Source organism: Momordica charantia (genome assembly GCF_013281855.1).
Source record: "Momordica charantia cultivar OHB3-1 chromosome 6 unlocalized genomic scaffold, Mcharantia_2.0 BLBB01000006.1, whole genome shotgun sequence".
Taxonomy (NCBI): domain Eukaryota; kingdom Viridiplantae; phylum Streptophyta; class Magnoliopsida; order Cucurbitales; family Cucurbitaceae; genus Momordica; species Momordica charantia.
In genome coordinates this window covers 728,248-739,017 of record NW_028275164.1, presented here as the reverse complement: position 1 = coordinate 739,017, position 10,770 = coordinate 728,248, and the positions used below count along the sequence as shown (strand labels likewise).

At 33.2% G+C, this 10,770-nt stretch overlaps 2 protein-coding genes across 4 annotated transcripts; one reads left to right on the top strand and one right to left on the bottom strand.

Annotated features, from left to right (window-relative positions):
• Positions 1–3,763: 3,763 nt before the first annotated feature.
• On the bottom strand, positions 3,764–7,694 carry LOC111007439 (Tetratricopeptide repeat (TPR)-like superfamily protein). 3 transcript variants are annotated; one of them, XM_022279805.2, is made up of 3 exons: positions 5,686–7,694; positions 5,002–5,208; positions 3,764–4,910 (listed from the first exon to the last, which is right to left on the bottom strand). In XM_022279805.2, exon 1 carries the CDS (start codon positions 7,542–7,544, stop codon positions 5,883–5,885), a length of 1,662 nt encoding a protein of 553 aa, XP_022135497.1. In that variant the 5' UTR covers positions 7,545–7,694; the 3' UTR covers positions 3,764–4,910; positions 5,002–5,208; positions 5,686–5,882. The 3 variants fall into 3 exon arrangements, with proteins under 3 accessions (XP_022135497.1, XP_022135498.1, XP_087980804.1); XM_022279806.2 differs by having other exon boundaries at positions 5,002–5,205; XM_088124678.1 differs by having other exon boundaries at positions 5,702–7,694.
• LOC111007440 (uncharacterized) lies at positions 4,029–4,910 on the top strand. Its single transcript, XM_022279807.2, has one exon. It carries the CDS (start codon positions 4,029–4,031, stop codon positions 4,818–4,820), a length of 792 nt encoding a protein of 263 aa, XP_022135499.1. The 3' UTR covers positions 4,821–4,910.
• Positions 7,695–10,770: the final 3,076 nt, after the last annotated feature.

Genomic DNA, 10,770 nt, shown 5'->3' with positions numbered 1-10,770 from the left:
ATATATAATAGTGTGATCATAATGTATTTTGGACACTAATAAAATGGATATATACAGAACATAAAAAGAGAGAATGAAGTGAGGGTAGGTTAGGATTAACCCCTACCCACTAATAATATAAATAATACGATTATATAGGAAATATTATTTTAGTATTTTTTTTTACTTTATAGTATAATAATGTGTTATATTAGTAAATTGCACGGGCTGTCCTTTCCTTCCTTGTTATTTTTACAAATATTCTTAAAGATTCCTTCGCTTTGCCTATTAAATGATCATGGCTGAAAGCCACAAGAACACACACACAAATTAAGAAAGAACAAAAATTGTAGTTAATTATTAGTGTATTATTTATTTGTTAACATGGAAATAGATAGCCTTTGCGAAAAACTATTTTGGTATAGATCACAAAATTATTTGTTAATAATACAAAATTAGAGAAATGAAGACTGATCATATAATTTTTTAACAGAAGAAGAAAAAAAAGAAATCATTTTTTACTCTTTTTTAAGTCTTTCATCTAAATATGGCGTGGGTCCGGTGGATTTATTGATGTACCCGTCCTCTCGACTCGAGTGTCACACCAACTTTTGATTCTTCTAATTGTAAGAACTCTTTTAAGATAGGTATATAAATCTTTGATGGTTGAGCGTTTAAGACGAAGGTATTAATTTAATATTGTGAAATGTTATTGGTAGGAGGCAAAAAATAAGAGGGAAAGGGGAGGGGGGCAATGGCTATGGGGGAAAAGTGGTAGTAGAGGGAGGTGGGCTTTGTAGTACTGATGAGTGAGAGTGGCAGTGGCTGTGGCTGTGGCTGTGGGGTCTCTGATCTCTCTCTCTCTCTTCAAATTTAAGTTGAGAATTGAAAACTATATGTGTGGACTGTGGATGGGTTAGTCCCTTTCTTTCATACATGACTTCCAATTATTCTTCTTCTTCTGTCCCTTTCCAAACAATAAATACATAAATATAGATAGATATCTAGATAATAATGTCTTCTCCAATTATCCATCCTTTTAATTTTGGTTCATGCATGAATTAATATCGAGTGCGTCTCTGATTGCTTTGTTGTGCTTAGACGATGAAAATTTTCGACTTCATGGTATGGTTGTTCATGTGCTCACATCAGTGTGTCCGACTTTGAGATAATTGATCATTCAAAACACATTAGTATAAAATATCACAATTTTCTTTTGAAGGATAGACATGGAGGTGAGTTCGCTCGTGAGATGAGATTCAGGTAGTTCGAGAGGTCGGACCGCATTGACTTTATCTCTTCTTAAGTATTCATACATTATATAGACACTTATCAATCAGGTATAAAATTAAGTAGTTCATCAAAAATTATCTAATTATCACCCCTTCATTTTATGGGGGAGATAAGATCATAGTGGGATAGTAAAAATTGAGTTTTTTTTTTTTTTGATAAAATTGGTTAAAGGACATTTAAATACATGTCTAGCTTGAATTACAGAAACTAATTAAGATGTTTAATTCCTCAACATATCAATTATTTGTTTTGAATTTTCCTTGAACGTTTTTTTTTTTTTTTGAGCCACGTCCTTGAACGGTAAGAATTCCAAATTCTATCTCTTAAAGTTTTATTTTTCACCTCATTATTGTAGCACCTACCATATATAAAATTAATATGATGTAAATGTAAAACACCCATTGGCTAATGCATAAGGTTTATTTATTTATAAGGGAAAAAATGAATTTGTAGCTCTAAACTTTATTGGTTGAATAAATTAAAATCATAAACTAATAATTGAATCAATTAAAACTAAAACTTTCACAAGTAAATCACGTACCCTCTTTGTTAAGTTTGACAAGTGAAAGCTGTTAAAGGCATAATTCTCACACATACCTAGACTTCTAATTTTAAATATAAGATTAACAAAATATATATTTAAATAGTGTAAATTGTAGCGTCTTTCATCAATACGGTCAGTTTTTCATCTTCTTTTGATAAGAGAGAGTCCAAACAACGCACTTAATTTAACCATTTTCTCTCCGATATTATACACTGAGGATCGAACTCACATACTCTTAACTGGAGATATATGTCTGTTGAACTTTGATGGTTGTGAGTTATATTTAAATTAACATTTTTATGGTAAGACCAGCTTATTAATAATAATACTAGAATTGAATTTGAAAAAAAAAATATTTAGGGTTGAAAATAGAAAGTAATTGACTAAATTCAAATCTCTAACGCTATGGCCCACCTGTATGCAACCTATTTGAAATATATTCAGGCAAGGATGAATCCATTCATCTACAAATTTATTGGAACCAAATTCTATAAATAAAAAAGAAAAAGAAAATTTCTGAAAGCTTAATGATCAATTTTTTTAATAAAAGAAAAGGTAATAAGTTGGGAGGAAAACTGCATTTAAAGCTAGTTTTTACGTAATATGTAGGTATATAAATAAAATCAAGTTACCTGTGATAATATTATTATTATTTTTTTTTTGAGGGAATATGACAATGTTATTTTTTATTTTTTATTTTTTTATCTTTTGAGGAAAATGTGACAATATTATTGTTGAGACGGTACTGATAAGTCTGTCTATGAATCCCATTGAATAGTCCATGTTTCAAGGAGAGAAAACTTGTCTTTAAAAGTTTAAAGAAATAATTAAAAAAACGAAAAATAATACACTGTTTTAATAACTTTTATAACAATAATAATTCTTATTGGCTTAACAATAATATTCATACTTTATTATGCATGTATTTGTTTATGATTAAGTAATGGAGTACTTCAATATATCATATGAGTTATATTATTAAGCATACTAGGAACTTTGTAAAAGTTCAAAGAAATTTGGACTCTTAGCCTCAAATTGGAGAATGGAAAAACATATTAACAATTTAACACATAAAAAAAGGGGGCTAGAAAGAAAAATCTTATTCATAAATGCCAATATTGGGCCTAACCTAGTTTTATAGAGAGACCCTAATGATAGGTTAGCAAGCCCAAATTTATGTGAGTAGGCCCAATGAGGGCCCACCAGACAAGATTCGGATTCTTATTCCTAAAAGGAACCTCATCATGCATCTATTACTCCCATATGTTCTTTTGGCCTATTCTGCCATGCACCATATGCTATTGCTCACACAATTGTGTGTTCATCTTTTTCATAAGAAATTTATAATGGTTAGTTTCTTCTTAATTGAATGTTAACAGAATTGAATTTTTAACGAGTATTGATAAAATTATATTAAAATTAAAGCTAAACATATGTTGTAGTATGTAACGTTTGATTCTTTTTTCAATATGGTGCGGAAGTTTTAAAAATTTCAATTTCATCCCTAATATATTGAACCTTTTTTTTTCCAATTAAATCCTTGTTACCAAATGTTAAAATTAATTGATAAAAGAATGATGTAATATGGAAATACACTTTATTAATTGAATTAAAAGTAGCGAGGAAATAAATGTTAGTTTGCCATAAAATAAAAAAGTCTACTAATTTATAATTTACATGACTTATTATGTAGTAACTAATGAACCTGAAATTGCTCGTTGGTGTAGAAAATTGTGAAAAAAAAAATGTTGGATACTAATATTTAACAAGCTCATAAATTTGATGTATTATTGTCCCTTAAAGATGAAGTTATGGTAAGAACTAAATTGAGAGAGGAAGAAAAAAAATTCAAACATTAGGACTGAAATATATATTTAGCTTATTTAATTAAAATGAGCTCGTTAATGATTAAGTAATAAGAGTGAATGAGTGGAAGTTCATGAGATATTACAAAAGAAGGCTTTTGAATGATACATGAGCTTCCTTGTGAAGACAGCTTCTTTAATCAAATTGGCATGTGAATGCCATTAATCAACAATATACTCTTATTTGAACTATAGACCACACCGCTCTCATTCATTCAATTCACAGTTTTCTACTAACTCGGTGTTCACAATTTATCTTCAAAACAAAGAAAAATGGAAAAAGTAAATGAAAAGCCAGATCCTACCTCAAAGTTTTGATCCTTCAGCGCCTTCTTCATGCTTTCAAAATGAAGGAGTTGTCCTTCTTTCTTTTCAAGAACTCTCTGGCTGCAAAGATGAGGAAGGGCATCAGAACTTTCTGCAATGGCGATGGTTCTACCTCCACTCTCAACCAACACAAAGCCAACCAAGATCACTTCCCTATCTCGCCCGACGTGCGCTGCAGAAAAAACCCGCCAACCTTGGAGGAGATGATTTTACAGTTGGAGCTAGAGGAGGAGACGGCGAGAAGAGCAAAACTATACAACTATGATGAGATGCGAGGGAGGATGTCGTGTGTAAACAACTCGGATATCTTGCGATCTGCACGGAACGCCTTGAATCAGTATCCTCGGTTTTCGCTTGATGGAAAGGATGCGATGTATCGATCTTCCTTTAGGAACTTGGACGCTGCTGGGCGGAAATCAGTCTGCTGTGAGTATGCTCTCAAAGGGAGAATTCATGAGAATGAGTTCAACTTGACGTTGGAGACAGCCTTACGGTTGCCATCAACGATAGCAGGGGAGAGTGTCGTGTGGCGCAAACCAGGAGTGGTGGCCAAGTTGATGGGTCTCGAGGCAATCCCGATGCCAGTGAATGCTAAAGGTGGCAAGGCAAAGTTAAGCTCTATTTTGAAGAGACATAATCTAAGGAGGAGAGCTAAGAGGCACGAAAAGGAGAGAAGATTTGGCATGGACTATCCTGGTTCTGATGGTACTATAACAGGCAGGTTAAGTTCTTGCAGTTCAAACAATGGGTGCTATGTCGTGAAGCCAATTGCAACAGAATCCGCAGCATGGAAAGCCAGGCAATTTCTTTAAGTCTTCATGAACTTCATTTTTCCAGCCGCTAAGTTGAGATCGGGTCTTGCTCTAGCCATAATAGAAGAAGTTCTTGAGGCATTGTATTATCTGTCAAAGAACAAGAGAACAGTGTTTGTTTTACCTTTAAATATATAAAAATAACAAACCAAATTTCTGAAAGTCAATCAATAAGACCCACTGTTAAGTGTATGCTAGAGAAACTGGATTCAGATCTTTGTAGGTAAAGGTGTCGATGTCATGAATATCCGGTTCTAATTATGCCAGTTCTAACCTCACCACACCACACCAAATGCAACTCTTCAAAAAGATTTTTTCCGTCTCAATTGATCATAAGAAGTTTTCAGCCCTGGAGCAACATAAGAACCAAGAATCTTCAGGCCCTCTACTGTAGAAAGAAACAAATAAAATCAGTTTTTGATAAAAGATAGTTATTTTGTTTAATTATATCAAGGTACAGAGTTCTTAACTTTTCATTCAAACACTGTGGTTGCTGACATTTAAATAACTTGAACTTAGCCAATTAGCTACAGTCATTGCCATTTTAAATATAGTAAGATCGTCTATCAATTTCCTATTGAAGCGCAAGTGAAAACACTTGAAATTCTAAAGTTATTAGCACAATGACACACAATTCCAATCCTAGTTTCAGTTATTACTAATCTCATCGTGTTTGTTAAACCCAGGTTGATCTTTAGTTATAATTGGTGAAGCTTAGCACATTGACACAATTCATATCTTTCGTTCTTCGACACAATTCAAATCTTTCGTTCTTCCCTTCATTCATAACATGTCCTTCAAATATTAGGCAAAGATGCAGATTCAACGAAAATTTAGCAGAACGCGTGAATGATTTATCACATACCTTAACATTGACGCACCTGAAGTATCGAAAGAACAGTGGGGGCATCTCTGAGGCTAGGAGAAAACAGTCATAAATTCAAGGAACCTTGTAGTCCTTTTGCAAATGTTTTACATTATTCATCACTTTCACATGGTAATCCACAATGAGCAAGCGTGTGTACATGCCAGCCCTTGCAAGGTTGATCACAAACATCGTTCTCAAATCCAGCTAAGCCCAGGCAACTTTCCTCGTTCGTTTGCAGTCATTGTATCCCTTAACTTCTTCACATCATCCCATCTCCCCTCTCCAGCATAGATATTAGAGAGCATGACTTTGTAAGCAGTTTTTTCATTATTGTCTAAGAGCTGTTGTGCAACAATTTCAGCCAGTTCAGGGTTTCCACAAGCATCACAGCAGGACAACAGAGCCCCCCAAATACCAGAGTCCACAGATTCTGGTAAGGACAGGATAAGATTGTAAGCCTCTTCTAACTCCCCAGTCATTCCAAGAAGTTTTACTATGTAAACATAATGGTCTGCTCTGTATTTGATGTAAAACTCATCTTTCATTCTTCTAAAAATTTCCTTGCCAACAGAGTTGAGGCCAGCATGGCAGCATGCACAGAGGAGAGCAGAGAAAGTGGATTCATTAGGCACAAGGCCAAAATCTAGCAACTCCTCAAACATTTCCAATGCCTTTGATGCAAGTCCATGAAGACCGACTCCCCATATTACAGAATTATATGACAAAATACTTTTTTGTGGCAAAATATGAAAAACATGAATTCCCAAATTCAGAAAACCACACTTGGAATACATATCTATGAGAGAAGAGGATACCATCTCGTTTAACTCAATCCCATGTCGAAGAACATAACCATGTATCTCAATACCAGACCTTATGTTAGTTGATTGAGCAGCAGCAGCCAAAATGCTGGCAATCAAAATGGAATCTGGCTTCTTACCCTGCATATTCAGTTTCTGAAAGAAAAACAGTGCCTTCCCAAAATCACGAGATTGAGAATAGCCAGTTATTAAAGCGGACCATGTTACTAAATCAGGCTGTAATAAACTGCTAAACACTAAATATGCTGAATCCATGCTTCTACATCTCGAGTACATGCTCACTATTGCACTAGCTACGTGTTCATCAGAGTCAAAATTACACTTGAGACAAAATCCATGTATACCTTTGCCAATATTCAGTAGGATGGGTTCTGCTATACCCGATGCTACACCAACGACCGTGTATCCATCAGGACGTTCTCCCGAATTCCTCATCCTAGAGAATAGCAACAGCCCCTGATTCCAAAACCCGCAATACCCAAAACCAGAAATAATTGAATTCCACAGAACCAAGTCCGGATGAGGCATTCCATCAAACACCTTGCCTGCTTCTTCAATAAGGTCCAGATTTGAGTATGCAGCCACTAGTGCGCTGCAACAGATAGGGTCTAATCCAAACCCAGATGCCAAAGCTCGTCCATGAACAAGTTTCAGCCGTTCTCTATGGAAACTCTCAGAACATGCCTTTATAATGCACGAATAAGTGAAGTTATCGGGCTTAGTCTCACTTCTAAGCATCCTAAAGAATAGAGATAATGCATCACCGAATTTATGGGCTTTCGCGTAAGCTCGGATGATAGAGTTCCAGAGGTAGACACTTCGGTGGGGAGTTTTATCGAACACATGGCGGCCATAGTCAAGTCTACCATTGACAGAATACAGACAAACAATTCTAGTTGCATAAAATGCGTCGCAAGCAAGAGGGGTTTTGGTAATCAAAGCATGCAATTCCTTTGTTCGTAAAAGAGTTAGATAGCTCTTGGAAAGCTCTGACGTGAGGATGTGGAGGTAAAAGGACATGAAAAGTTGGATCATAAACTATCAAATGGGTTTCACAATTCAATTCAAGGTTCTTTTTCTAAAGACGATCGCTGGAAAATTAGATTAAAAAGAAAAACACTTAGAACTGAGGAGAAGAACCTGCATCAGGCAAAGCCAATTGAGTTCAGCGAGAATTTGAAGACAACGGGCTTGAGTACGAGTAGAATGTTGTGAAGAACGAACCAGTTCAAATATGGGCCTTTGCAACATGTCCAAAGCCAGAAAGTCGGCCCAGAACTAAAACTCCCTGGATAAATGGGCTTCATCGACCCAATAAGACTCTCTGTCCAATGGACCTCCAATGAGCAGGCCCATGAGGTAAAGGAGTATGCCTCTAGAAGGCCCACATTACGAAAAATGTCCATGGTGCCATAGTCTTGTTGATGCCTATGGTGCCATGACTAAACATAAATCTTAAAGAAAAAATAATAATAATTAAGGGTATTAATCTATACACAAGTTTAGAGTTAAAGAAAAAATATTGATAATCTAGAAAGTTAAAGGAGTATTTAATTTTTTTTCTAGTACAACATGTGGGGGTGGGGAATCGAACTTACGACTGCTTAGTTGGAGATATATGTTAATTACTGTTGATCTATGTTCGCTTGGACGTTAAAGGAATATTTGATCAATTCTATGGTTTAAAACATATAATATACTGTTTCATTTACTAGTTTTTGCAACATTTAACCAACGGAGGGTAATAAAATTGAAATTTTAAACTTAAAATTGACTTACTAACACATTTTCATGGATAATTAGCGGTTCATATATAATTAAATAAAGAGTGGACCAAAAGAAAAAGTAGTGAGGGAAGATAATGGTGTCAAGTCGATTAAACATTATGCAGAAAATTTGAGAGTTATGAAGCTCTTTTTTTTTTTCTCTCTCTTTCTTCTTTGGATAAAAAACTTTACAGTGATTTGAAATGGAAGGTATTTGGTTGTGAAGGCAAAAGTAATTGAAACTTTTGACTTTGATTGGGAAATGTGGGGATTAGTTACAGCCTAAAATGGGCCATTGAATCTTTATATAATTCCATTCAATTCAACTCCTTAATTAATAAAGTGCTTTCAAACTACTTTGTTAATAATCCCTTTTTTAAGTTAGCTTACTCCAATTATATGACAAGATAGATATAAATATATTTCACTCATATTGCTAACAACCTCTCTTATATAAAATTAAATCACACATCATAAACAAAAATATCTCTAAGATCAAGATAATTTGAATTATTTGAATTTGAAAATTATTATTATTATAATTTAGGTGAACTTACGTGAGACTAATGTAATCAACAATCTTTTAATAGCTATTTATGGTATAAATTATTGAATTAATAATCGGAAGCTTTTCACCATAAAAATTGAAATAAATGTCGGATCATAAAAATATGATTTCATATTATTTTGAAATGTAATGAAATACTATTCACGGTTATACTTATGCTTTAAGTTCAGATTATATCTTCTTTTTTTTTTAATTATAAAGTTAAAGAATTAAATAAAATGGGACACAAATATAATATTAAAATAAGTATATTTTAAATTTTCTAAAGCTTAAGGTAAAAAGGTTTACAAATGAAAATTATGTTTTTTTTAGTACATGAAAATTATGTTGAAAGAAAGAAAGAAAAGACTAATCATTATATACTTTTCATGAGTGACAGAACTTTTAATATATTAAGTGATTCATTGAATTCAAATAAAATAAAATCCTTTATATCATTTATATTTATTTCCTAAAAGATTGAAAAATATCACATCACAGAAGATCTCTGCCTCGTAGTTGCCGGTGTTAATTAAAAATAAAACTTTTTGAGAATCAATAATTTTCACATGATTATTTAGAGAACATGCTAATTTTATTGAAATAATCAATGCTGGAATATATTGTATTTTTGCACAAAACACTTATATTCGGTAAATTTTCTTCTAATATCATTCTCATTTATTATTTATCAAATAAACAATATTTAAAAATAGGGTAGACGGCAGAGTTTATAAAATGAAATAATATTTTTTTTTGACAGAAAATATATATTTTTAGTTGAAGATAGTTTAATAAAATAACATATTATTTAATGTATGAAACGAAAAACCAGAAAATTTCCTTTTAAATTCCGCCGACGTACAAATAATGTTTTCCATTTCTTTCACCTCCCGACAAGTTATTTTTCACGTGTGATCCAAGATTTTCGTGGCCCCATTACCAATGCATTTATTTATTGGAAGGAGAAAAGTATAAGCATATTTATATAAAGAAAACAAAAATCTCACAACTATTTTTAATTTTTGGTTAATATTTAGCCACATTGTTCATCGATATATTAGCTAGCATTTCATTTTATAGATCTAAATTCTCTTAAAATATTTTCTATATGCCTAAAAATAAATGGTATATTCTAGAGGATGTGTCATACATTGATGTCTAGTTTAGATATTAAACTTTTGTAAAATAATTAATTGAAATTGTTTAAATTCTATTTTAGTTTTTGGAGTTTCAAAATATCCATTTTAATTCTCATACTTTCATCCACCCTGATTCTTTTGTAATTTTAAAACTTTCATTTTAATTAGTATATTATTTTGTACAATATGTGAGGGTGGGGATCGAACTTACAATCTTTCGATTGAAAATATACGCCAATTACCATTGAGCTATATTAACTTTAGCAATATTGAATTCGTTTTGAAACTTTTAAAAAAATCAAAGACGTTAATGTAACCTTTTAAGGCATGGAGGTATTATTGAAACAATGGTCAAAATTTGTATAATTCAGTCAAAATAAAACAAAATAGATAAAGTAGCCGGCTTATATATGTTAACAGATAGTGACCAACTTCGTATTCAAGAATCATGTTTTATGGCCGTCGGATCGGAATACTTGTGAGGTCAAAGTCAAAGGTCAAATAAAATAATCGAGATGATTGGATACAAATATTGGTTAAGATAGAGTGGCGGAGCATGGAATCAATGCCGATGAAAAGACCGACAGAAAACTGTAGAGGGAAGTAATTGGAGGGGTGGCCGTACACGAGTGGTGGGCTGTGATTCGTGAATGAAGAGAGGGAAATTATTCTGGATTAATTTTCTCTCTCATACACGTGGCAGCTGGAGAGGCCATCACCCGAATTCTAAAACAAATCATTGAGTTGAAGCTTCGTTGTTGGTGGAGAATACTCCGATAATTTCTTGTACCACCAGGTGTACAGAA

Coding starts and splice junctions, on each gene's coding strand:
- LOC111007440 (XM_022279807.2), top strand. CDS start 4,029: ATGAAGGAGTTGTCCTTCTTTCTTTTCAAGAACTCTCTGGCTGCAAAG.
- LOC111007439 (XM_022279805.2), bottom strand. CDS start 7,544: ATGATCCAACTTTTCATGTCCTTTTACCTCCACATCCTCACGTCAGAG.